Source organism: Phalacrocorax carbo, chromosome 6 (genome assembly GCF_963921805.1).
Source record: "Phalacrocorax carbo chromosome 6, bPhaCar2.1, whole genome shotgun sequence".
NCBI lineage: Eukaryota > Metazoa > Chordata > Aves > Suliformes > Phalacrocoracidae > Phalacrocorax > Phalacrocorax carbo.
The window spans coordinates 20,522,484-20,550,121 of NC_087518.1; the positions used below are offsets into that span (position 1 = coordinate 20,522,484).

Consider the following 27,638-nt stretch of genomic DNA (forward strand, 5'->3'; position numbering starts at 1 on the left):
GGGCACACTGTTTGTGAGATGGCTCTGTGGTGTTATGGTTCTTTTATTCTGGATCAGCTCTGGCTTCCCTGAAACCCAGGACACCTTTGAAGGACCAAGGTTTGAGTTACACTGATCATGTCCAGGCTGCCACTACATATCCAGAGCCAGGTACTAGTCTCCCACTTTTATTTTTCATGCTCTGGATATTTGAGTACCGGCCTGGGGAACCAGACAGGCACTTTCTCCACTGGTCTTTTTCCTCTTTTATTCATTTTAACAAAAGGAAATGCCAGGCTCTTGCTGTTCTCAGGGTGAACAGCACACTCTCAGTGCGGTGTCAGCAGTGTGCCCTGGTAGCGACACAGGCTATCGGCATGCTGGGCCGTGTCTGTGGGACCGCTGCCATCTGGTGGAGGCCAGCGATGAGCTTTCTTTCACTCAGTGCTCATTAGATCACATCTGAAATGATGTGTGCAATTCTGGATGCCCCCCAAGTATGTGATAGAGATGAATTTAAGCGAGTCCTGTAGAGGTTGTGAAAGGGTTGGGACACAACAGGCTGAGGGAATTGGGTGGGTTGAGCTGGAGAAGGGTTTGGCTGGACTCAGTGGTGGATGTCCAGTACTGATGAACAAGGTGTGGAGGCAGCAGAGCCAGGTTTGTGGCAGAATAAGGAACAGCAGTTGTAAACATAAATGGGTCTTTTATCAGACTGGATATGAGGGAAAAGTTTTCTTCTGTGATGAAGTCCAGTGCTGGAGTGGGGGCTTGGAAGCTGATGGAGTGTCATACATAGGGGGGTTTAAGACCTGACAGGACAAGGCCCAGAGCTGAGCTCCGTATCATCCCTACCTTGAGCGGGAGGCTGGAGGAGAGACCCCCTAAGGCCTCTCAGCCTTAATTATCACGGGACGCTTTGGCTAATTAACAGCATCTCGCGGCGGGAGCGGGGAGGGTACCCTCAGGCTCCATGCAGTCGACGGCACCGGCAGAAACAGCCGAGGTTCCCGGTGGGGAGCGAGGCGGCCGGGGCGCCTCTCACACCTGTACCTGCCCCAGCCCCGCGGCGGGCTACTGGGACCCTTGGACCTGCCCGGGAGGCGGATGGGGCCCGCAGCAGCCCCGTCCCGCGGCTAGCAGTCCCCAATGTCCGCCGAGGGGAGCGGAGCTCCCTCAGGACCGGGGCGCCCCGTCCCCGCCGCCTTTCCCTCCACTGGGGCCGGGGGAACCTTTCTCCGCCCTGCGGAACCTTTGCGGCGGAGGCGCCTGTTGCTGCCCGGGGGATCCTGCGGATGCTCCGGTGGGGGGGTGGAGGGGGCCGGACGCCGGGTGATGCGGCCCCTGAGCGGCGGCTGAGCGCCGAGGCCGGGACGGAGGCGGGTGGGCGGCCGCCAGCTCCCGGGGCCCGCCGCGCCCCGCAGCCCCCCGCCTCGGTGAGAGCTCGGAGGCGCGGTGCGGTGGGGGCGCCGCCATCACAATGGGAGGGGGGACGGGAAAGGGCGCGCCGGCGGAGGCCCGCACCCGCCCGTCCCGCCGGGGGTGTGTGGGGAGCGGCGTGGGGGCGACGGCCGCCCGGTCCGGGGCGGTCTGTGGCAGGGAGCGAAGGGACAAACGGGGGGGGGGGGGGGGTAAAGGCTGCCGGGCCCGGTGGGGACGGGGCGGGGGCGGCGGGGGAACGTCCGTCCGGTCTCGGGGGTGTTGGGGCCGCAGGGCCCGGGTCGGGGGTGTGGGATCCGGGGGCTGCGCGGCTGCAGGGCTGGGCCTGAGGCTGCACCCATCCGCCCGGGCCCCGCCGGCTGCCGTGGGAGCGGGATCGCCGAGCCCGGGCTTCGGGGCCGGCGGGGCAGCGCGGCTTGCCTCCCCCAGCGTCCCGCCGAGTTTTGGTCGGTGTGCGCCGCCCCTCGGGGCCTAAGCCAGTTTCTGCTTTTGGGGTCCGTGGGCGGGCCGACGGGGGTGGGGTGGGCTGTATCTGCCACAAAGTAATAATTTGATGTCTGTATGAGACTTGTTGGTGAGCTTTGGCGGGAGAAGGCTCGGTTTGTTGAGCTGTTACCTCTTCTCGCTTGGTCCTGTCTCACGGCTTTTTAAACTTCTCCCTCCATGGAATAGTTTACGGGCAACTTTTGTTGGTGGTTACATTGGTGACTGGATGTTTTGGTGCTTACGTTTGTAAAGATACTCATAAAATTAATTGATTTCCACTCCTGCCCCTTCAGCGATTTGTACAAAACTGGTGCTTTAAAAAGTTCTCAGTTTGCCACTTTAGTCGATGTGCAGGTAGGGATTTTTGTTGAAAAACAAATCTTTAAAAGGAAATATTGGACCTATTTTTCCCCTTTTTGTGTTAATAATATGTTAATTATCACATTTGCTTGTCTTTTTAACTTTCTTAACGTTGGATGTTCTTTGTATGGTTATCCAAGCATCGTGTCTAGTGAATAATCACTTAGCCCATAGGAAATTGCTGCAGAAACTTCTGTATTGGTTTAAGATGTTCCTGCTGCCTGGTTGAAGGTGGTAACTCCTCCCCTCCCTGCCTTAGAGTAATTGACCTTGTCAGTGCTCTCTGCTTCAATGCAAAATCAATTAGTTTAGAATAATCAGCCTTTGTTTTGGTAGTTCTGCTCTAGGGGGAGTAGCACCCAGCAGAGGGATGAAAACAAACTGCTTAGACCACTGCAGGTGCTTCTGATGGGAGCTCTGATGTAGCCTTGGTTTGCTAAGGGAGGCTTCTTTCCCCAGGTATGAAGGTATATATCATGAATGTACAGAGCGAACAATGTAGCTTCTTATCCTGTGACATTATGAGCACCAGAATATAGGGGTTGTTCATTAATGGTAGGTGCCGAATGCGAAATATTCAAGAAAAATGCAGTTGCTGCTTTAAGGAAGAGCTATTGTGGATGTGTGTTGTTTTCTGTGTTAACGCTGCCTCAGACAGAATACCACCTTATCCTCCCAGAAAAAAAGCTGAATGTTTAGCCCCTGTGTTCCACTTGTACTACATGTGGGCAACTGGTAACTTTTGCATCCCTAAAATCTCTTGAAATTCCAATTTTGATATTCAAGAGTATTGCAGATCCTGGATGGGAACATGTGTGCTCTTTTGAGGAGGAGAACCACAAAACATGTTTTCTGTCCCATCTTAATAGTGATTTCATTTTAGTGGAGATTTGAAAGGTATAATCTGGCATAGAAAAATTTTAACAGGCTATTATAGTGTTCTCTGGGATCCAAGTTGATGTTACAGAATAATTCAGGTTGGAAGGGCCCTCAGGAGGTGTCTAGTCCAACCTGCTGCCCAAAGTGGGATCAACACCATGTTCAGACCAGGGCTTTGTTTATTCAGGCCTTAAACCCTCCAAAGACAAAGATTAATCAGTCTCTGCATTCCTGTTGCAGTGCTTGACTTGTCCTTATGGGGGGAAAACCTTTTCTTTAGATCTGATCACAGCCTCTACTGTTGCAGTTTGTCTTGTGTCCTCCAGCTGCACACCTCAATGCAGAGCCTGTGCACAGCCTTCTGTTGTCTTGATAACCTCTGTGTAGGTATGGGAGATCTGCTGTCAGCTTCCCTAAAGCCTTTTCTTCTCCAGTTCGGGCAACTGCAGCTCTCACAACCTCCCTTCACACAGCAAGTGCTGTATCCCCCTGAGAGTCTTGGTAGCCTTCCACTGAACTCACTCTGGTTTATCTGTGTCTTTTTTGTACTGGGGATGTTCAAAACTGCACATGGTGTTTCAGATGGGTCTGAAAAGTGCCAAGTGAAAGGGAGTGATCTCTTCCCTTGATCGGGCAGGCTGTGCTCCTGCTGATACAGCCCAGCATGCCGTTAGCTTGCATCACTGCCAGGGCACATTGCTGACTCATGTTTAGCTTGCTGTCCACCATGGGTAGACACATTTTGTGTTTGTGGGTGCATGTGCATGTATGTATTTGTATACACATGCACGCAACCGTTGTGTCTCATCCTCCTGCCATGCATCTCTGAAAAGAGCCTTGTTAATGTATATGTGTACATGCACATGCGCATCAAATCACACCTTCTGCAGCACTAAGCAGTAGTTTTTCCATCCTTTCGCATACATTCCAGTTGTTGCTAGTGGTGACTGTTGGCTACCTGGCCTTTCCTAACTCTTCTACTGTCACACGTACCTTGATGGGTTGTGCCTCCTGCTGTTGCGTTGCCTCGACTCAAAATTACAATGTTTCATGTACCTCTTCGAGATCTATCAGGTTACTACGCTAAGAAGGGAGTGGCAGTGGAGTGAGACTTTTCCCATGAGGATCGAGTTGAATCCCATTTGATCAAATTATAATCCAGACTCTATTTCAAATAGTGTTGTTTATGGGTATGAGTTAAATTAAATGTTTAGATACAATATTTTTAAGAATGCAGTAGTTGCAGTGCAATTATGTTTGTGTAATTTCTTTGAACTTGTTTCCTTCAGGTGCTTAGAAGTTTTTGAGAGGTAATAGCTTGTAGGATAAATATTCTCTGCTAACAAAGTTCCATATTTTAAACTTAATTCTGTAGAACTTAGTTCCTGCAGAGGTTAAGTGCCGTTTGATATTCCTAGGTACTTGGTACAGATATAATTTTAAGACGTGTTTTCAGTTTATGCAAAGTAATTTCTACATAATATTTTCCTGATTGTCAAGTATGTTAAGTTAATTACAGCTGCGTTTGTTTCAGAGAATGCTCATTGCAGGACAGGAATTTGTTGTGTTTAAGCAACATTTTTATCTATAGAAAAATGAAAATTTATAGAGACCTGTGGTTTACCCCTGCCCCCCAAGCTGGTGTTAAGTACTTGCACCAACACAGAAGTAGTAGAAATCAATATTCAGACTTGCAGAATAGCATGTATAGAATCTGATATTTAGGTAATTTGAAACAGTGCAAATTTAATTTCTTGTTAACTTTTAGAAACCTTAAGTTTATCTTTTAGGGTTTTATGCTTATTAAGAAACAGAATCTTAAAGATGAAGGGGAATAATAAAGTAACACCATTTGTTGTTTGAAAAAGGGGCAGAATTAGTTGATGAAACCAAGTGTCATTAGACACTATGAGAAGGAAAAAGGTGGAATTACAGGTAGCCATGAGAGGGGGAAAATTGTTGAACAGGCACCTTTAGAAGCTGGTTGGACTTTTGAGAATGTGATGGTGGTGTTATGTTGCGGTTTTGGTGTTTTGGGGTGGTTTTTTAAAATAGTCATTGTTCTTTTAAACTAGCTAGCTGGTGACTTCCCATTCTAAGTAGTACTAAGAAAGTTAATGATCAGTATTTCATGTGTGATAACCAGCAAATGCTAATTGCACATACTTGCTAACACCATTTATATATCTGAAGTTGAAACAAGTTCTGGGGGAAAAAAAAGGGGTGAAAAAGAGTATATTGTCCTCAGCCATGCAGATATAAAACTTATCAAGGATTGTTACTTTGAAGAATATCTCAAAGTGTACAAAATAGGCTTTTAGAAATTCTTCAAGGACAGACATACCACTGACCCAATTTTAAGTCTGAAGTGGAATAGCAGAATGCCGGTTCAGTCCTGCAAGCAAGACTGATTCAGTGCTATTGTAATCTCAAATCAGCTGTGATAATTTAAATCTTGTTCTTGCTCAGTGGTAATGCTAGAGTTGGGGTCAGTCTGACACCTCCAAAAATCTTGTGGCATTTTGAAGGTAACAAGAACTCACTGGAAGGGGGGTGTGTGTGGAAAATATTACATCACTTAAATTTAATAACAGCATTTTCAGAATGCTCTAAAATGTGTAAGTTGGAGCAGTGATTTGAAGCACTCTGTGATAGCCTGTCAGCATGTCCCAAAGCTGCTGTTCTGCACATGTACCTGCAAGTTTGCATGCAGAAACAAAGAAAGGAAGAATGAACCAGCTTGGGTATTAGTGAGAGTTGATTATTCAAACATCAGAGAAGACGTAAAGGCTGGTATGCACCTGTCTGGAGAAAGTATTGATTCTGTGCTCAAGAAAAGTGCTGAATAACCTCATGACTGAAGATGTCATTCAAGAATGCAGAAATCTTAGGGGAAAGACTTTTAGCTAGTTGCTTCAAAATGAGGCTGATGAAATGTTAGATGCTATCAGTGTGGCTTGTAATATAAACATGGAGTACAGTGTTCAAACATTATAAACTCTGCCTACTACTACTGTCCTAAATCCTAGGAGGAGTTTTTGAGCTGCAAAGTGCAGTTACTTTTAGCTTCCTGAACACCTATTTGAAAAGGAGGAGAGTTGATGAGTTGAACCAGCTTCTTGCTGATGTGACTTGATGTGACTTTGTCCTCCTCCTCTTCTACATGTGCACATGCAGTGGTACTGGTAGAAGCTTTAGTAGATGCAATACCCTAGCACAAAACGCTGTCTACTGCTAAACTGAAATTTCTAGCCAAGTGTGCTGGTTTTGGCTGTGATAGAGTTAATTTTGTTCATAGTAGCTAGTGTGGGGCTATGGTTTGGATTTGTGCTGAAAACAGTCTTGGTAACACAGGGATGTTTCTGTTACTGCTGAGCAGTGCTTACAGAGTCAAGGCCTTTTCTGCTCCTCACCCCACCCACCAGCAAGGAGGCTGGAGTTGCACAAGGAGTTGGGACGGGACACAGCTGGGACACCTGACCCCAACCCACCCAAGGGATATCCCATATCATATGGTGTCATGCTCAGCATGTAAAGCTGGGGGAAGAAGGAAGGGGGAGACATTCAGAGCGATGGTGTTTGTCTTCTCAAGAAACTGTTACGTGTGATGGAGCCCTGCTTTCCTGGAGATGGCTGAACACCTGCCTGCTGATGGGAAGGAGCGCATGAATTCCCTGTTTTGCTTTGTTTGCATGTGCAGCTTTTGCTTTACCTGTTAAACTGTCTTTATCTCAACCCAGGAGTTTTCTCACTCTTACCTTTCTGATTCTTTCCCCCATCCCACTGTGGGGGGTGTAAGCAAGTGGCTGTGTGGGGCTTAATTGCCAGCTGGAGTTAAACCATGACACCAAGGATTAAGCATATTAACAGAAGCTATCTTCTGCCACTGTAGCTGGTTCTGTGCTGGTGGACTTTTGCTGGCAGATAAGTAGAAAATCAAAGTTGGAAAAGCTCAATATACCCACATGCTTTCTTGTGTTACAAATTAATTGAAACTTAAGCTGAACGTGAGGAGGACTGTGTTAGAGGCCTAACATGCAAAACAATGCACTTTACATAACAAGATAGCCTTAAGAGAGGCACTAAACTTACAAAAGCATTAGAGGGGTTTTGTAGCAATTTGGCAAATTAAAGGCAGATAACTTTACTCTGGCATTCTCTGTGGAAAGCTAGCTTGATCTAATTAACAAAGAACTAGAGCTATACAAGGGCAGAAATGGTTAACAGAAACTACAAAACCTTTCCATTACTTAGCCAATATGGGTGATAAGGTACAAAGAGTTTGTAGGACAAGCACAGTATGGGAAACAACTGCAACGTGGTGGAGGTAATATAGGATCATAGAATAGTTTGGGTTGGAAGGTACCTCCAAAGGTCACATTGTTCAGAGCCCCGTCCAATCTGACCTTGAATGTTTCCAGGGATGCGGCATCTACCACCTCTCTGGGCACCTGCCCCATAATGATGACTTGTACTTTCTTCCCCTAACAATGAAAATTTTTACCTGAAACTTTTGCTTGTGAGAAAAGCTTTTCTAGCCCATCAGAACTGTGGAAATGAAGTTTTAGACACATGATAATTCATGAAAAATTTTCTCCATCCTCCAAGAAACTCGAGTCTTATCCAGGATATCAGCAGCAATTAATTGTGGGTTATTATATTTGGAGTTGTTTAATCTGGAATAGGTTAAGTGTATTGATTTGATGTGAATTGCTCTATCTATGTGTTGCACCCAAAGGTTAATACAACAACCACCAGCCAAACCCCAAACCAAAGAAAATCTGTGAACTTGCAAAAGCCTGAAAAGGGACTGTGGGGTGGAGGTGCTTGTACAGCTTGCTGAGTCAGCTTGGAAAACAGGATGTTACTCAAAAAGGAATTGATTACAGGGGGCTGGTGGTAGGATTTACTCAAAATTAGTGAAGTAAAAGAAACTACAACATGGAAGGTGAGTGTCAGTGCTCTGGAAGATAAAAAAAATTTAATTAAAGCTCTTGTATCAAACATATACTTACATATGGGATTTGTGTGATAATTATATTCCCATTCCTCCTCTAATACTAATCAATGAGGGTATTGTTGAAAAGTGAATCTTGTTCAACAGATATAGTTTCATGTATGGTCAATGAGTCAAAACCTAGATTAAAAATAGTAGAGGTGGGAAACAAACTATGAATGGAGGCTCTTTCAGGGATTTGTAGTAGTCTAGTGCTTTGTAGTATTTTGATCAGTGGCCTGGAAGAAAATATGAAACTAGAGCTGATCAAATTTGTGGCTATGTAAAGGTTGTGCTGAGTGGTGAAGCATAAAGAAGGAATGGCAGCTGCACAGTGTCCTCTTAATTGTTTGGGTAACTGGGTCTAATATGGTCAAATATGTTTTTATAGAGCTGGAGCACAGAATTATGCATGTTGTGGGAAAGAGTGTAGGCTTAGAGTAAAGAATTGTGCTTCCAGAAACCAGTGACCTTGCAAACAATGGCAGGAACAGAGCGGGTGTATGGCAATATGTGAGTCCTCAGAGTAATGCTGTGGATATGAGGGCTACTAAAATAAGGTAGTTACTTTTTTAATACTGATGTGCATCCATAGTAACAGGAAATACTGAATAAGGACAGTGGTGAAATCGGTTTGGGAATATTTTGACCAGGTTTAATGTTTGTTTTTTTTTAAGAGATGTTCAAAGGCAGCAAAGATGATGTAGTGCTCAATGTTGCTTGGGTGATTAAGTCACTCATAAAACTTTTTCTCAAGCCACTCAATTGGTTTAGCTTATCGTGAGGTATTTAAAAGTTTCTCAATTTTCTTTGGGCAAAATAGGCTGTGTAGCAATGGGCTCTTTAATTTAGTGGAAAAAGATATGATAGCAGCCAGTGCCTGGAAGTTAAAAAGACTATTTCAAATTAGGAGAAAGGCTCAGATTGTTAACAATGAATGTGATTAACAACTGAAGGCATTAGGAAGGTGCTTGTAACCATTAAGGGCAATTAGGATGTCTCCATCTCTTGAAGTCATCAAGTCAGGATGAAATATCACTTGAAAGATATGCATGAGGAGTATTTGCATGTGTACACTGTTACATGTATGTGTAAATGTACAAGTGTACATGCCACCATGCAAGTACAGGAGTATTTGCGCATGCCAAACAGATCTCGCCCAGTTGTGTTCAGACTAGGTCTCTCTTCTTGCCCAATTGGGAGTTAGTCAAATGATCTGATTATGATAGTTGTTCATTTATAGCACTCCTTTAAATATATGAAGTATACATTTTCTGTCAAGGGACTAAATGTGCTTGTATGAACCATGTACTTAAATGAAATCAAATGTTTGTGATCCCTTTTTTTTGGGAAGCACTGTCATTTTTGAGGACGGGGAAAGGAAGAGGCTGTATGGGGAGGGACAGAGATGGCTGTTTCATTTCCTGAACAAACTGGATTATCTGCCCCAGTCTTTTTCCTCAAAAGTCTGATAACACTGTCTTAAGAAGTCTACTCACCGGTAGTGAGAGGTAAACTTTATATTGTCAGTGTTGGGGGCTAAGTCATTACATTCTGTAAAAATTCCTTTTTAATTGGGGGAAGAAATTGTGCATGCTCATAGTGGCAGAGGTAGTTTTGAGTATGAATGCATAAGGATGCAGTGTCTTGTTTCTCTGCTGCTATGAAATCAGCGTGTTTCTCATCCACCAAAAGAAATGGTTTCTGTTGTGTCCTATCTGTCAAAGTGGTGAAAGCCGTAGAGAGGAAAAAAAAAAGCTGAGTCCTCTCCTGCCTTGGCTGTTATGGAGATGATTGCCTGTGGGTTCATAAGGATAGTTGGTTTGGGATGTTCTCTTAAACTCTTTTGGGAGTGTGATGGGAACTAGGCCAGTCGTGACAGCAGCTTACTCCTGGTAGGCACCTTTCCAGACATCTTGATCTTTTCCCCATCACAGGACGAGTGCATGCCCAGTCATGTGAACGGAGGAAGGGCCGTGGGAAATACAGCCTGCAGGAGCTGGATGCTTTGCTTGTGGCAGATTGCTGCTAGATGGCCTTTTCCCCAGGTGTTCCCTCGACTTCGGTAGGAAATGGGTGCGTATGCTGGACAGCTATTGTGCAGAAAAGATCTTTCCAGCAAATATCAGACGTAATATGTATGTTCAGTAGCTCTGGTTTTGGGGAAGGGCAGGTGCTATAACAAATTACTTTCTTATCACTAAAAGAGACTGTCCTGCTGGAAGAAGTCACCTCCTCAGAGCATTTTCCAGCCAAGTACTACCTTTCCCTTTCTGTTGCTTATATTATTATTTCACCAAGACAGGCAGGGCCTTACATTGTTTTCTTTGCACTTTTGGAATGTCCTGTGCAGGAAGACTTAGAGATAAAATTCTTTTGTTGAGGGGAGCTGTTTATATTTTAATCTTTGAATTTTCTTGCCTGTTGGAGGGGGTGTGCCTCTCCGTTTTAATCTCTCGCTCTCCTTGCTGTTGTCTTGTCTGACCCATTTTGCTGACAAAGAGAAGATGGTAAAGAGAGAGAGACACGGAAGTTGTTAGAAGTGAACAGTTTCTTGCAGTCTTACAATGACTCCTTTTTTAAAAAACAAAAAGAAGCCATCTTGTGGCTTCTCTTTACAATTGCTTCTGCTCTAGGAGTGTTTCAAGTTAGAAAGTCCTTTCCCATGTGTGCATTTTTGTCCTTGCCTGTGGCTGTTGCAGGCAGTTGCATCACTGAAAGGCCGGTGGAGTCTTTCATCTGGCTTGGGGTCTCATGCCTCAAACGCAAGCTTTGGAGAGTTAATATAATTTGTTGTGTAGCCCTGAGCTTTTGGTGATTGGCAAGAGCAAGGCAGCAATGATGAGTTATAATCATAGTCTAGACAACATTTTTGAGCTCTGTATGTCATTCTGGAGGGCTGTCAGCCTCCACAGCAGACAAGACTTGGGCAGACACAAAGCTTCTTTCTCTTTTTTTGTCTTGAAGGTAATCATTGTGAACTAGAATGATTCTGAAAGTAATGACCCTTCTGTTTTGAAATCTATTGCTGGTGTCCTTCAGTTTTAAAATATTTTGGAATATAGTGTTCCTTACAATGTACTGTCATGTACTCTTAATGGAATTCTCTAGTTTTTCAAGTCTTGCTGCTTTAACTACAACTGTTGTTATTGTGGAAAAGTTGCACTACGAGAATTGGAGTAGAGTGAGAGACGAAAATGAAGAAGCTGCAATTTAGCTAAAAATTTTTCCTGATTTCCTTAAGGAAACTCCAGACTGCTACAACCAGCCCCTGTTTTTCTAGACACTCTTTTTACATTTCCAGAAATAATGAATCTTCCTTTTAAACTTCAGCATAACAAAACTCTATAAAACCCCCCTCACCTTTACCTTGCAGAAAATGGATCTGAAAGTTGAAATTTCTGATATCTTTTCCTTGAACAAAAATAATATTTCTATCTCGCCTTGGCTAGCTAGTTTGTATTTGTAATATGCTAGCCAAAAGCAACTCCAGCCTACCCTTTTATGGGCTCTTTGAACTCTTACAGATTCTAGATTGTTTTCTTCATGGGTCGCTCTTTGATTTGTGTCTAATGTCTTAGACAATAAAAAAGCACAATAAAAAAGGGTGGGGCAGAGGGCAAGCAAACAATTTTTTGCTGTTCCTCTGTGAAGTCCCATCAGTTTCATGTTGCTGCTCCCCATGAGTGGAGTGTTATCAGCTAACTCCGCCTCTCTCATTATTTATGTCAGGGAAGATTGAGGGGGAACAGATTTAATTGTCCAGGAGCCTGGATGAGATTTTGGGGATGGGGGAAAGGATTGTAGAACTCAGGAGATAAAGATTTAATTACTTTCTACTTCATTTTTGTCCTACTATGCTGGAACTCCTCCTACATCCTGTACCAGACAGGTGTCTTTCTCAGGGCTGCTGAGGGGACCTGTCTCTTCTCTCCTCACCCATATCTTCACATGTCTGTAACTTTATTTAGTATGAGGTTGTAAAATGTGGAAGGGGTTACCTGTGGCCTTTGTCAGAAAATGGAGACCAAAAGTTTGCAGTTTCTGGAGTGGCAACCTCATTCCTAGCAGGAGAAGGGATGAGAGAAGGCTTTTAGAACTTCATGACAAGGATGGTTATGCCCCCTTGAGCAGTTTGGGCGAAGTTCGTGTTGAGTGAAACAAGCACAAAGCAAGCAGTGGACATGCATGTGAGGCTATGTATACCAGTATGAACTTATGGCCAGAACTCCACAGTGGCCCTTGGTTGCATAGGATCGGTTGGGGGGCCCTGCTATTTTGAGAAGGTTAGTCCTCAAGTGGAGAAGGCAGTGTATGCCAGGAAAAGCAATGTATGCTTTTTAAGCAGGCAGCAAGGTATAGTGTAGATTGGGAGCAAAGTGAAGTTTTCTGAGATTGAGAATAAAATAAAATATTGATTCCCTACAGAAGATCTTGGGAAGAGGTCTGTGTTCTAGGACAGGTCTGGAATATTTACTTATCCCAGACATAATAAGACAGAACATAAAAACAAAGAAAGGTAGAAGACTGAAGGAAGTGATTTATTCAGGTACTAAAATTTAGCCCTTGATCTCAGGCAAGGGCATCACAGCCAAAGCAAATTCCTCTTCATCAGGTTAAAGAAATTACCCATTTGTTCTCCTGGTGCAGATTGCATCACTTCTCTTTGTCACCACGTAGAGGTGTTCCTTTCACAAGTCCTGCCTGAGTGCATTTAGGAGAGGACCTGCCCTGACATAGAGAAATTTCTGTCAGTGTTAGTTACTGTTTTCTCTAGGTCAGGGCAGCTTATCTTCCTGCTCCCCGGAACACAGCGTTATCCTTTCTTTGCCCCTTTAATGCTAGTATACACGTGTAACTGCAAGGACCTGTTCACAGAGTCTATCATTAAATATGATAAACATTAAGGACTTACATGAGGATGTCTATTGGTATTTTGTGTTGAGCTCTGGGCAGTTTAAAAGTATATGCTATGGGGAGAGAGATGCATGTAGCAAGGATGTCTACCTGCATGATTTTTTTTATGGTACTTTTGCCCTTTGGCAATTGCATTGATTTTTCAATTAAAAAAAAAACAATCTTCAGAAATAGATACCTCTACACACAAACCACATAGTGATGCCATGACTATTTAAAAAAAGAGACAACTGAGAGGATTAAGTATACAAACGTTCATGTCTCACCTGGGATATGTGCACCATCCTTTTGACTGGTGTTTGTCATGAAGGTAAGGGAGCCTTGTCACAAGAACCATCTCAATTTTTCAAATCAAAAAGCTGTCTGTCCCCTGTACTGGAGCAGCATTCCAGCTACTAAGACCATGGCCCTGTGTGGACATTGATGCCAGCTCAGTCAGGCTATACCCAGGGCTGCTTGTTTCTACCCTCTGACTGTTTTTCCTTTGTGCCTGCACAGCTGTTCATGCAACTTTATAGTAAATTACATTTGGAAACTGAAATTTACTTCCAGGTTGTTTTTCTGACTGAATCAGTTTGCTGTCCAGCTGTACAGATAGTTGTAGTGGCACAATATGGGAGTGGTGTGCTAGTGGGAAAGAACAGCTGCTGCAGAGAGCATGTCTGAAGCCTGAGAAGCTGCAGTCAGCAAGAGGGAAAATGGGTAATTTAATCAAGGCCAAATGTTTATTACCCTTCTGGTGCCTGTGAAATCTGAAAACTGTCTGTCAATGTCAGGACATGTCACTGTCTCTCTAATTGGAGGGATTAACATCAGGTTTTTGTTGCTATCTTCTGTTTATCACTCTCTTTTTATTTAGTCTTTGTGTGTATTATTTGCATCACTTGCTGATGAAAGCAGAACAAACAGCATTTGTAGTGTAATGTGACTGTCCAGAGGTTTAGATTACTTCTGCAGCATTGCTACTTAACACTTGTGTGAAAAAGTGGCTGGCTATGGCTTCTTTCCAGAAGTAGTGCAGGAGTTGTATATTCCTTAAAAAAAATGCCAGGGTTGTGGAGTGCAACTCAGCAACCTCAAATACAAGCTTCTGGGCACAGGAAATAAGAAAAGTCAGATTGTTTTTGCAGGGGATGTTGGGGTGTGGAAGATAGCAGAAACAAAGAATATCTGCCCAGATCAAGATGTTGTAGGAGTGGGGTCATCGGTTGGCTTTTAAATTTCTTGTCCATAGGTGTTAACAAATTGAGGGAGCAGGGCCAAAAAATACACCTTACAAAAATCAGTGCCTTTCAACCCTTAGTGTATGAAGTGTACTGCAAGCTCTAAACAGGGTAAAGCAATTGTCTTGAAAACTGGATGGCAAGATGACTATTGCATGAATAGTGAAGGTTTGGGGTTGAAGGAGTTAGCTGCTTTTGAGACAAGATATTTGGGGAAAAGCTGTTGTCTCAGAAGAGATTTTTTTTCTGTTTTCTCACTCAGTCCTGGGATGTGGTCCTGTTATCTTTGGAGGAGAATTTCCTGGGGAAGCTGGTGGGTTTTTTTTTTGTTTTGGGTTGTGGTGTTTTGTATGTGTTTGGTTTTTTTATTTTTATTTTTTTGGGGTGGGGGGAGGAGGAGGGAGCTCTTAACTCTGGACAATGCATAGGAATATTTACCCTAGCCAGCATTTTTAAGTTTCTGTCCACTATAACCTCACATCCCATCCTCCAAGGAATGTGAGTAGCTAAGGCCTTTATTATGTGATCAGAGTTTGTTTATTCTATAATGACAATAGTTAAATATTTGAGAGAAATAAAACCCAGATAATAAGTAGAGAACACTGAGGTAATGGGTGATCTGCTTAGTCATGCAGACTCTGTAAGAAATTTTTTTTTCTGACTCTCCCTTAAAAAAAAATTGTTTAGAGGTGCCTTTTTCTTCCCCCTGTACTTACCATAGCACTCATGAAAAACAAGAGAGAGCTTATATTTCAACTCAATCAATACTTCTGGTCAGTGAAATGCTTATTTTAACAGAATGAGATACAGAGCTGTTAGCCTCTGCTGCTAGCATGGAACCTTTTTGTGAAGGGAAAAAAAAAGCTTTTATTGTGATGGGAAGGTGCATCCTCTAGAAAGTCTTTAACTTTTATCAGTTTGCTTCTTCATTCCTAACAGAGAGAGAACTATGAATGAAATTGAGTGAGATTTTACGGTATTGCCAATAAATCTGCTCTGGAAGTGCCACGTAACTACTTTTCTCTGTTACAGAATGCTATTATTTGTACCCAAGAACTCCCATCAAATGAAGATTTATAGTTACTGTTCAAATTTCTGAGTTCAGCCCAAATCAACAATGACCTAAAATTCCTACCATTAGACAAATTGGAGTTTGAGTAAAATGACTTGGCAACCTTGATTCAAGACTAATAATTTAATAATCCAACTAATAATTCAAGAGGAGAGGAGGAAAAATAGAGATGAGACAAGAAATTCTGTTCCTGTTATATTTTGGGAGATATCAGCACCTGGGTGTAGGGATGTTGACTTCTTACAACATATGGTACCCTTTGCTTGGGATGGTAACATGTCAAAAGGATGCTGGAAAAACTAGCTTGCCTGCGGTTCTTCTGTACTTGCTCGCTGGGTATGGCAGCCGGTCAAGCAGCATTTACAAATGCTAAATGAGTTTTGATAGAAAAAGTGGTCACTTGGGGAAAGCAGTTGACTGAAACTTGCACTTAGCTTTGAGAGAAAGAATACTCAAAAGGTTATGGTTTTTTGAAGATCACAGCTGAATGCTCTTTATCATTCTGCTTCTGAATCTTGGAAACATAACATTTGGATTCTGCATGGGTATGAATATCTAGACAGTATTGTCTGTTCAGTAAGAACCAGTACTACAGAAGACATTCCTAGAGTTTATGAAAGTTAAATGAATTTATACGTTTGGGAGATAGTGACATTTTTACTCTAAAAGAGTTGTGTCTAGTAGCCAGCAGCTACTTCTGTAGGTGACTGTCATGGTGCTTATTCCCCTTACAGTGTTTTTTAATAATTTGCTAATATGCCTAATATGCCCCTTTTCAAATGCACTTTCCTGTCTTAGCTTTGGATATGCTTGTGCCCATTCATAAGGGTAATAAATGTCCTATTTAACATATGTTGGGACTGGACAGTTGGATATGTTTACCAAAAGGATACAGTGAGCCGTAGGGTATGTTATATTTATGTTAATATTTGCATATCTCCTTAGTCAAACTTGCATTGTACTGCTTTTAAAGCTCTTTTGAAAGTAAGCTCAAGTATGTAGAGTCATATACTCACATTTTTAATGCTAAAAATGCAGTATGTATATCATAAGACTCATAGCTCAGTTTTTTTTGTGAAGTCATTATCTCTAATTGGGGTGTTTTGTGTGTATATATGCAAATGAACCCCTGAACAGTGTGTTGGATTGTTTGTACTGTATGGTGAGAGGCAGTAAGCTGCGTTCTTTTCCCTTGCAGGCCTGTCCAAACCATTGGGAGGTTTTGAGCCATCGAAACGCAACCAAAGTGGCAATTCTGTTACTAAGGTCAAAATCATGGGAGGCTATTTCATCCAGTTGCTTTCCATGTGAGCTGCTTATAGTGTCAATCCTATGTGTTACCAAAACAAATGTATTTGTGCAGGATAGATGAGGATTGGTGTCGCTGGGGTTTTTTTGACCTATTTAATGGGAAAGGCGAAGATCTACAGGTTTTGGTGACTTTGTTCTCAAAACCAGCAGAAAAGTGACCTTTATAAGTGGCATTTACTGTAAATTTTTCCACACCTTGCAAGCAGAATGTTCTGTTGGAGGGAGCAAATCTGAAAGAAGCCCATGTTTCTCTCAGTTTTTAATCCTTAAATGGATTTTTAATCTACAGTGGAATCCGAGAAAAATTAGTTTAATGTCTGATTACTTGACAGACTGGAGCAACTTGGGTCTAACATATGCTAATTGTCATCTTAATATCATGTGAGTTCAAAACTGTTTATTTCCATTTCCTCCTACTTCAGGATTTTTTGGTTTTCTTCCTTCTTTTTTGCTTGTGTTCAGGTTTCTTTGGTAAACTGTAGGTGGCATAAGTAAGGCTTTCTCGTCACTAGTGTAATTATTATCATTGGAGGTGGGGTAGCAAATAAAGAGGAACAAAACCATGTTGAATTCTTCCTTTTTCTAAAAACTGCATAAACCAAAATGCCAGGTTTTAGGTCCAGTTCTGAAAAGGAAGAAAGATGAGGCATTGAAAACAAACTCCCAGTCCTCTGCAACTCTTTGTAGTGAAATGCAGACATATGACCAAAGGAAGAGTTGTGTTTACTTTGTCATCTGTTGATGACAGTGTACAATGTGACTGGCGTCTGTCTCATATAGGGGATGGTGGGTTGCCCTAGACCGCTACTGATGGGAAAGCTTATTTCCTGAGCAGAGACACAGTCAAAGGCAGTGGATCATTCACCTGTAATGAAATGTACTTCTCTGGGAGGCAAAGAAAGAAGTGTGTGTGGATGGGGTGATACTGAGAAAAGAGGATGGATCAGCTAGGCCTTTCAGTATCAGGAAAACATGCAATTTTCCTCATTTGAAAGATGAAAACGTTGTTTTTTAGCTATATCAGTCTCCTTCTGCGGGATACTCTTCAAGGAGGTAAGCCATAATGTTAGTGTATCTCAATGATCAAAGCCGTAGCTTGTCTTCGTAGAGTGACAGTGACTGATCTTTACTTGAGAAAGGATTAGCTCTTTGCCTTTTCACTCCTCTCCGTTCCACTGCTTATGTTTATGTAGTTTATTTTTGATTTATTACATAACTTCTTCTCTGGCACCTATGTATAACAAGAGTTTAAACTCCTAGAGGGATCTTTTGGTTATCTGGATCTTCCATGCTTGTGGGAATTGTGAGTACCCAAACTATGGCAAGAGGCGAGCCAAAGAGAAGGCTTGGCATACCTCTCCGATGAGCTGACTTTTCAAATCTGTATTTTGGAATTTGAGAATGGCTATTGTGAATGCAGGGTAGGCAAACTTACCCAGAATTAATCTGCTATATAAAATATTTTGAATATAATTTGGAATCCTAATGTGCCATGCCCTACTATTGAGTCTTTCCCATCATTTGAAATTTTTTCTCAGGATTTTACTCCGCTCACAGGTACTGGTTGTTTTTCTATAGCTTATAGCACCATGGGCAAAACTTGTAAAAGCACACTTGAAAGTGGCTTTTATGTTGAAATGCTGTTTGCTTTGAAAGCAAAAACAGTAATCAGTGAAGGAAAGTTTCATTTTTCTCAACATTTTATTTAGCAGGGAATGCGAGTGCCACTTATACAGCAGTTGCCAGAGCTAAAAACATAAATGGGAATTCTGTGAAGTAAGAGACAAAATTTCTGTTCAGTTTTAATGGTGTTAATCCAGATGAGTATCAGTAATTACTGGAAGCAAAACCGATCACATGCTTCTTACCTCAGATAGCTTGAAATTTTATGCAGTGCAAAACAAACCGCTTTTCTAGATAGGGCGGTTTACTGGTGAGGACATTTCAAGTATTTTGAAGGAAAGAGTTGTTTTTCAGGAAGCCAATTTCTACTTTAATGTGATCAAACAAAGTTGCTTTAAAAGCAATGCAAGGCAAATAATTATATACATACAAATATACAAACATAAAAATAGTTCGCCCGTTCCTGCTGGCTCTGCCCAGAGGTAAAGGGCTTGTCAGTGCCTTACAAAGTCTGTGTGGAAGTGAGTGCTAGACATGTTATGAAGACTGTTCAGGTTTTTTTTTCTTTAAAGGTTACAAAATGTTGACGGTATTGGCAGTAGGGTATACTTGCATCCCTTCTGAAATGCAGGGAAGAAAGGACCCTGTGGCAGGAGGTTCCCACAGCAGTTGATGGATGATGCCAGTGTGTGCTGCTGCCACCAGTCTGGGTTGTGTAATTTGCAGATGCTGCCACTGACTCGCACTAGCTCTTTTTGTTTGGGATCGCAGTGGGAGCCAGGCCTTATGTAATGTTCATTGTCACGTTCTCCGTTCCAGCACTGTCGTGTCAGCAGAGGGGAAGGATTAGCTCTCTCTTTTCTTTCTTTATGCGTTGGTTTTAGGGTTGGGTTTTTTTTGCTTTCTCCCACTCCTTCTTGCAGCAGCTTTTGTTGTTTTTTGTTTCACAGGGAAGGTTCCCCTTTCACAAAGGGAACAACTACCAGTTTCAGGCTGTGTTTAGTATTGTGGTGCTTTTTAGGAAGGAGATTGTTAACCTAGAGAGAATAAAAGAGCCAGGTCCTGCAGCTCTCCCAAAACTGATATATGGAAGTGTTTTTTAAATCTCTGGGGTTTTTTCCCTCTCAATTCTTGCTCCCCACAAATCACAGTGGGCTCCTTAATACTCACATCAAATGTGGGTGAAGACTAGATGTGTTGTGCCAATGTTTGCATGGGGTGGGGAGAAGCATGCTTGCGTTCCTCAGATGAGCAAGCAAATGCTCTCCAAATTATGATTTTACAGGCTGCTGCTTTTTCCTTTCTACAGTTTAATATTTCTGTAGTAAACACATCACTTAAAGAGGGGATCAATGCCACTTAGTTTTGTTGTGATTTGAACAAGAGGAAATGAAGGAGGAGAATTGTTTTCTTCCTTCCCAGCTAGCAGTGAGTGGCCACCAGTTATCTGTGAGTCACAGCTGAAAAACTGTATTGCTTGAGTCTTAACAGTCTCATACTGCAAAGGAAAAAGGGATTTAAAACATGAAGTAATCAGTTAAGGATGGCTTTAAATGCAATTTGTGGGTGTTATCACTGTGGGAAAGAAATCCCTGTTGATTTTTCAGTAAACACTTAAGTTTGCTGTGTTAAAAACATATAGAGGATCTGCTAGACTAGTATTGGTGGGCTCTTTTTCAAGAAAATATTCTTTTAAGTGATTCTCCTCCACTGTTTTTTACATGGTAATGTAGAATAGAGATGTTAATATGTTACATAATATAAATTAGATAAGTTCTAATGTTTGTTAGAATCAAATTGTCCAAACCCCACTGATCCATGGTTTATTTCTTAATAGATTTTTAAATTGAACAGAAAAGTAATCATTGTTATTTTGCAATAACATTGCAAGTTATTACTTGCAAACTGTTACAAGATTCTTTCATCTTGCAGAGACTCATGACTTCTTTAGTGATCCATCTGTATGCTTTATGTATGTAGTTAACTTTGTATGCATCTGGTTTGAAGTGTTTGCGTGAGCTGAGTGTAAGAGAAATTTATGGCCCCAACCAAGCATTTTGCTGTTTTGCAGCCAAATAAAAAAAGATTAAGAAATAATAATAAAAAAGGAATTATTACCATAAAACATGACTATATAGTAGAAACTGAAGTGTGTTATGCAGCAGTGACTTTGAAGTACCTGGTTTTAGTAAACTGTCTGTACAAATCATCTTGTGATTTGCCAGCATGCTTGATCCTGTTTCTGTGGCCAGGCACCACAATAACCAATGTGAAGTCTTGGTTACAAAACAGGCTTTAAGGGACAAATCTTGATGAGTCCCAGATATTGGACTTGGCTGGAGGTTGGGGAGGTGATGGAATCCTCTTTACTATTCAGCACCATGGTAGCATTAGTGTTAAACCTGCCCTTTCTGAAGGGATTTGTATGGGATGAGAATGAGCATGTCCTGTACCTAAATCCCTTGTGTCATAGCAGGCAAAGAGCTTCTGATGTTTGCTTTTTCACTTAATAATTTGGCTCATGGTATGCATGACCCTGTGGTGGAAAACCATCAGAAGGGAAAAAGTTCACTTTCACATTTCTCTCTAACTTCATATGTAAGAAGAAATGGTGATTTTAAACCTTTGCAGAGTGAAAAAACCCCATGAGGACAACAGAAGTGTGTCCAAATTTGCAAGCCCTTGAAGTTTCCTCATCGAGACCTCCGTTCTGTGCATGCTGAGGAGGAGGCAGTCATCACCATGTGGCATTTATTTACTATCTGAAATATTCTGCCTTTAAAAAGCCCAAAAAACATCTGAACTATTTTTATCTTTGAGACAGGACATTATACACATAATACATGAGAGAGGCTGTCTTGCATGTTAATTTGAAGTGCAGTTGATTGCAGGGTTTAACTTCCTGGGTAGGATAAACATGACAACTCTTTTCTCCTCCCTGAGTAAGGAAGAGGAATTTTTTGAAGTGTTTTCACCTAATAACCCACCCTGTTTTCTCATTGGCCTCACCATGTATTGAACAGGGCACTGTACTGTATGGACCTCTGGCTTTCTGTTGTTAACTGTGGTGCAGCAGATTTGGATTGTATTTCTAGGTGCTGGTAACCCTTCTTTTGGTGTACCCCTTGGGGCGCAGCTTCACTTTTTGTGGCAGGGCAAGAGACTCACAGGTTGATCTCATGTGGGACAGCTGGAAAGTCCAGACAAATGGTAACTTTGATTAGCAGAAGGTAATCTGTTTATCTCTTGCAAAGTGCCCTTCCTACAGTGATTAAATGTTGAGCATGGTGCGCATGCGTGTGCAAAGACGAGATGGGGCAGGTTGGAATAACTCAGCCATAAAACAGTAGTGGCAGCTACAATCTGGCCCTGTTGTGTAATTCCCCTTGGTGGAAAGCTCTGAACTGGGTCAGACTGGTGTAAGAAATGAGGGCAGTTTCACAGCTGCGTAACGCCTACCTGCCTGTCCTGCTGTGTCCCTGCTCTGTGCTTGCGGTGCCACCAGGCACGGTGGAAGCCCCCCTGAGACCCAGGGCTTTATGCAGTAGGGTAGCTGCAGAGCTGCCAGAGCCGAGGAGGAGAATGGGAGGGAGAAAGACAGACAGCAGCATGACAATAGGCACAGAGGAGTTAACCATCCTTGTTTCACCCAGCTTCTGCAAGATTTAATTAATCTTTTCAAAAGCTTCTGTTTAACTCTCCTGCATGTGGCTGTGGCTGCTGAACGGGTGTCAAGAGTTAGTTTATAAAGAACATGTACTTACTGCTAAACAAAACTAAAGCTTAGATTAGAGCCCTTTTGTACTCCAGTCTGAGAGATAGCTGCTCTCTACTGGGTTTGATTTTATTTATAGGAAGACAAGGACTATTATCCTTTCTTTTTTTGTAAGGTTCTGTGACAAACAGCAAAACATGAGAGATGATAGACAGGAGGATACTGATGAGAGAAACTGTATCATGTGTCATTCGTTGACCTGGAGCATTTAGTGGCATTACAGCACTTCTGCTTTTCCTGTTTGTAGGTGAGAATCCATTCTTGCCATTTTAGTAGTGGTTTGGTGGGGGTTTTTTTGGTTGGGTTTTTTTTTTAGTACTAGTTGATTTTGTTGGGGTTTTTTGGGTGGGGGGCTGTTGGGTTGGTTTGGTATTTTCTGGTTGGTGCTTAGTTTGCTGGGGTAGTAAAACATGGAATTTTAAAAATATGCTTCTGTTGATATGGTTTCTGGCAGATAGCATACAAGGTGTGTATGGACGGCATGGCAATAAATAAATAAATCCCCTTGAAATCCCAGGTGACCAGCAGAGACCTACAAAGGTAACACTACTGACCATCTCCTCCTGAACTGTAAGGAAACACATGCAGTTTTACAGTTAGAGGCCTGAGTATAACCTGTAAAGAGTAAAACAATGTTTATTTTCCTTAGGGCTGAATATCAGCTCGAAGGGAACATTATTATTTGAAAGTAAAAATAAGCTGCTGTTTTGAAATACACATAGACTTTAGAATGGCATTTGTCAGGAAAAACTTCTGATAGATTGCTTTGCATCTGCAGTCCTTGACTGAAGTCACCAGACATCAGAAAGTAAGCAGTGCCACACCTTGCAGTGCCCAGGGTCAGTCACCATATTGCAGTAGCCTGACAGCAACAGAACTCGGTACCTGCCTACCAGCAGACCACAGAAGCTGAATAAATCTATTTGGCTTGTGCAAACTGGCACAGTTCCACTTGAGCTAATTTAGATTTTGGCCTTTTCTACCATCTGCTTGACTAAGCCAACTTATTTTGTGTGACACGTGTAATAGCATAGGGACTTCAGTTGTCTCGGCCTGGTGGTAAAGTGCTCCTGGGACCTAGTGGTGAAAGGCTTCCTATTCCAATAGCAATCTCTGCAAAGCCTGTTCTTCCCTTGTGTTTATTTTCTTTCAGACAGTCTTCAATGTTATTGAGGAGCTGAGAGAGGCAAAGCAGGAACCGATGACTTCAGCTGGAATAATTCAGCGTACTTGACAGTTAGATTTTTCAGCCCTGCTACAGAGGTGTTGTGTCTTTAACCTTCAAGATTCTGAGCTCATCTAGTTACTGCTGAAACACAGCTGAAAAACAAATTTTTCTGTTTCTTGAAGTGTTTGTAGACATATATGTTGCCTTATTAGTTCTCAAACATAGTTTACACTGGAAATGTGGTGTAAGTAGGGGGCAGTGGAAAATGAATGACAAGGAAATGTTTCCTCCTTTAAAGCTTTCTGGGGAATGTGTGGGTAGCAATTCTTCTGAGGCTTGATTTTTTTGAACATGTTCTTTGCTTTACGCTCCTTGAGATCAAGATGCCTTCTTTACATTCCTTTCTTACTTGTGTGTGTTTCTTTTCATCCATCTTACACAGCTTATGATAATTCTTTGTGTACGGAAGAGGAGTATGCGTCATTGTGCAGAAGTGACAGTGTATGATCTGCAAATAAACTTGTGACTTTGTAATTGCCCTGGCCCTCTCTTTAGGCTTTATTGTTATTTCGTACCATGATTTCTGCTGTGATGCACTGGAGTAGCATAACAGAGGAGTTATGCACAACTAGCTCCAGTCTTGTCCTTTAGCGGAAGGAAATGCAAATTGTCTCTGATGCATCCTTCCTTTGTGTTTACTTTTTTCATACCCTGCTTTACAAAGGGATGTACAACCTTTAAAAACTGGATCTTTGTTGTCATCTGTCTGTACTGTTATTAAGGTAACTCTGTTCGGTTGGTTGGAATGGAGACTTCGGACAGTCTGTGATGAGTAGCTGGGTGTCCTTCACAGTGGGTACAGCTAAGTCAGGAGGGTGGTTTCTGTCTGCAACCCACAGTCTGCATACTGCAATGATGTTTTCAGTGCTCAGAGATCAGAGTAATGGGTATCTGTATGGGATTCAGAGTCTGATCCTTTTTCTATGCTTTGTGTTTGGACAGTAGTGTTCTGAAATTGTTCACATAATTTATTTTTGCATCTTTGTATAACCAGACATGGATACTAGGAATCTTTCTGCACTGTACATGTCAAGGATACCAAGAAAGAGGTGGTTTTTTGAGTGATTAGTTAATATATTGGTTCTGATGTTGATTCTACAATGCTGGGCCTATATCATTATGATATATTGCATATGGCATCCATTTTCTACACAGGATTTTGTGCACAGTCTGATGTAACTGTTGTTTAAAAGACTGATGGCAGATTTGTGTTTTTATGTGCAGTAATCCTGCTGTGATATTGAGCCTTGAGGCTCAAAGGTTGGGATTTATTGGGCTCATTATGTACCTCTCTTATTTTCTCGCAGGGCTGCCTCACGGTAGAACATGAGCAGGTAATGCACAAGGAGCACCACTGGGAATCATGTCAGACGAGTCAATCTCAGGGAGTGATCCGGACCTGGACCCGGACTTGGAGCAGGAGGATATGGAAGAGGAGGAGGAGGAAGATGAGGAGGTGGCGATGGAGGAGGACAATGATGGGGATGACGAGGAGGACTTACTTGATGAGAGTGGTAAGTGAATGGGGTTGTGAATCTCTGTATACATTTATTATGCAAAACTGGTGTTACTAATTTTGGTGAGTGACACCTTGGTAGGTAGCACAAGGGTTAGGATTTGTCCAGAGCTTTGGTAGAGAGAAGTGCTTATGTGGGTGTTTAGTTTAAATAGGGATTTAATGTAGGTTAAATTTGGACTTCTGGCTAAAAAAAATTTCCACCATGAAAACAAGTCACAAGCAGAAGCTGTAAGGAGGATAGTTTTTAAAATAGCTACAGGTTCAGGAGAAGCAATTACATAGAGGTAAATAAATCAATTTACAATTATGTGTAGTATTAAAAGGATCCAGTGAAATTAAATATATTTACATTGCTGGCTTGCCCATAGGTAAACAATTTAACAGGTGCTATGAGCAATTCTTGCTCACTTAAAATAATAGTCTTGAACAACTGGAAAATGCTCTTTTCTGAGAGCATACAGTTTGGGTGTATTTTTGCTTGTTTGTTTTACAATATGGAAGGTGGCACTGCTAAGTTATCACCTTCCATCCTCACCTAGTTATAACTGCCCTACTCACCTCTTCAGTTAGGACTAATGTAGCTGTTTGTGGACCTGTGCTGTGCAGGTTACATTTAAGCAAGATTAGGTTCCTGTTCTGGGTCATGGCATGATCCTAGAAGAATATTTGTTGGTCTAACAGAATGGCTGATGTTCTAGGGCACATAGACAGGAGTGCATGGCTCAGGTGGGAATTCCTCGTGCTGTATTTGCCACCAAACTCTTTGTATCTGAAAACTACAGCCCAAGCCTAAGAGGATGCTGCATTTGCTTCCTTTAAAATTGTGAATTTTTAAATAATTTCAAAGGGTGTGTAGATTTCTGAATGCACCTACTTCAACCTACTGAGAATAGTCTTCCTTCTCTTAGCGTAGAATGTATAAAGACAGATACTTCCCTCTCATTCTAGTTACTAAAGTACTTTTGGTTTCAAAGTACGTTGTTTTCCTCAGGTGTTGTTTGTGGGTTTTTTGTGTTTTTCTTAAATATTCTTTCAGCCACGTGCTACTTAAAGATGCTATTTTGATTTAAAATGTATATAAAATGTTTGCACAAATTAATTTTATTCCTCTGGATTTATTCATATGGTGGCTTTTTCTAATGACGAAGTAGCAGAAATGGAAGTTTAGTTCAGGTAAGAAACAAGGGAATTCCCAAGAGATAGTTATAGGGCCACACATTACTTCATCTCACAGAGACTGGTGGTGACAGTGTCACTTTGTTCACAGGAACCTGCACCCAATGGAGCAATAGGAAGTGTGATGTTGTAGAAAAACTTATTAGCAGAGAGGAGTGGCTGTATGTCATGTCCCAGTGTGTCATTTCCCATGGTTATTTTATCATAGACCTATGTATTTTATCATCTACATCTATAGTATTGTGGCTGAATGCTCATATAATTGTTTATCAGGATTGTACTTTTCAAAGCAAACAAAATTAATGTAGGTGTACCAGAACATCGCTAACCATTAATGAAAGCTGCTTATTTTAATCTTAAAGCACTAGAAACATGTTTATGCTTTACATTTCTTTAGTGACTAATTAAAAATTAAATTTTAACAAATGTAAGAAATAATGAAGAACAGTAAAAAGGCAATTTACATGTAACTAACAGTGTTTTTATAGTTGTTCACTAGGTATGGAGAAAAAACTTTCATAGACAGTCTGAGCAAAGCTACGTTGCCTCAGAGGTTTCAGATTGTTTCAGCTTTAATTCTGTCTGCCAGAATATCAGGATGCTTTCTGTGTGCTTAGCTGCGTAATTATTGTTTTCTGTGGAGGTGTCCACTCTGCTTTTCCTGATATCTCTTCACAGCTACATGCTGCCTCAGAAATGTCATTTGACATCTATATTACCTTAAATCTAACAGTCTCCTGCTATTTGGCCTATAGCTAACTTCAGAATTAAGAGGATCATTTTATTTTGCCCATCTGATGTTTATAGTCCCGTCTCTTTGTAGATTACTGTCATTAATAAAAATCCTCTTAGGAACAGACAGTTACTTTTATTGACAAAAAGGAAGTGCTCTAATGTTTATGCTATGAAGCTTTTTAAAAGCTTAATTTTAATAATTTCTGTGAAAAGTTTGTTCTCCCTGTTCCAGCTGTGCTCTTCTCCTCCCCCTCCTGGTATTGTGGATGCTCTGTAGATGTTCCACTGGGGATCCTGGGAGGATTCTTCCCTTGTGAATAGGCTCTTGCATATTTCTAGCACTACAAGATTTAGAATATTATTAATCTTTCACAATTATTTACTTGGAAGGGCAACAGGCTACATATGTGTCTTCTTCAAACTGCAGGTGATTACTTGTTTTAAACAATTTATAACAATTATCAAACTAACATTTTTACTGCTTGCTCGCAAAATAGTGGCTTTGTTTTGGGAAGGTAGGTTTTCCATGTTTTGATGGTGCCTCCGATTACTTATGAAGGGTTAGTGTAGTATTATCCACACCTGTTGATGGTAGATAGTCTGGTCTCAGTCTTAGCAGTGACTTGTTTTGCATGTTTAACTTGTTTTCGTCTTTTTCATATATGCTATGTGTGGAATTAATACTTGTGGTGGTTTCAGTTTCAGAATTTTCTTTGTGTTCTTTTTCATTCTGGTAATTAAGAGTGTTATCTTCAGTTTTGGTGCAGTTTTTCTCATTTCTGCTCTGAGAACCTGAAGTTTTGTTTGCATTTAGTATAGGCTGTCCCATAGATGGTCTAGTGTTTAGTTTGGACTTCTATGGTACAAAACTTTAGTCTTGACAAAAGCAGTTCTTAAACCTTCTCCTCCTGCCCTCAAG

The 27,638-nt window shown here is 41.7% G+C and overlaps 1 protein-coding gene across 6 annotated transcripts in view; it reads left to right on the top strand.

Moving 5' to 3' along the window:
- The first annotated feature begins 1,288 nt into the window (after positions 1 to 1,288).
- Positions 1,289 to 27,638, top strand: part of RAD54L2 (RAD54 like 2) — a 72,093-nt gene continuing 45,743 nt past the window's right edge. For 3 of the 6 annotated variants that reach the window (XM_064454115.1, XM_064454122.1, XM_064454119.1), the window contains exons 1-3: positions 1,289 to 1,415; positions 10,078 to 10,216; positions 24,597 to 24,803. In XM_064454115.1, coding sequence (XP_064310185.1) covers positions 24,653 to 24,803 — 151 coding nt within the window. In that variant the 5' untranslated portion in view covers positions 1,289 to 1,415; positions 10,078 to 10,216; positions 24,597 to 24,652. Of the gene's footprint in view, positions 1,435 to 10,077; positions 10,217 to 24,596; positions 24,804 to 27,638 lie in introns of all 6 variants that reach the window. The other 3 variants (XM_064454117.1, XM_064454118.1, XM_064454116.1) reach the window with 3 other exon arrangements.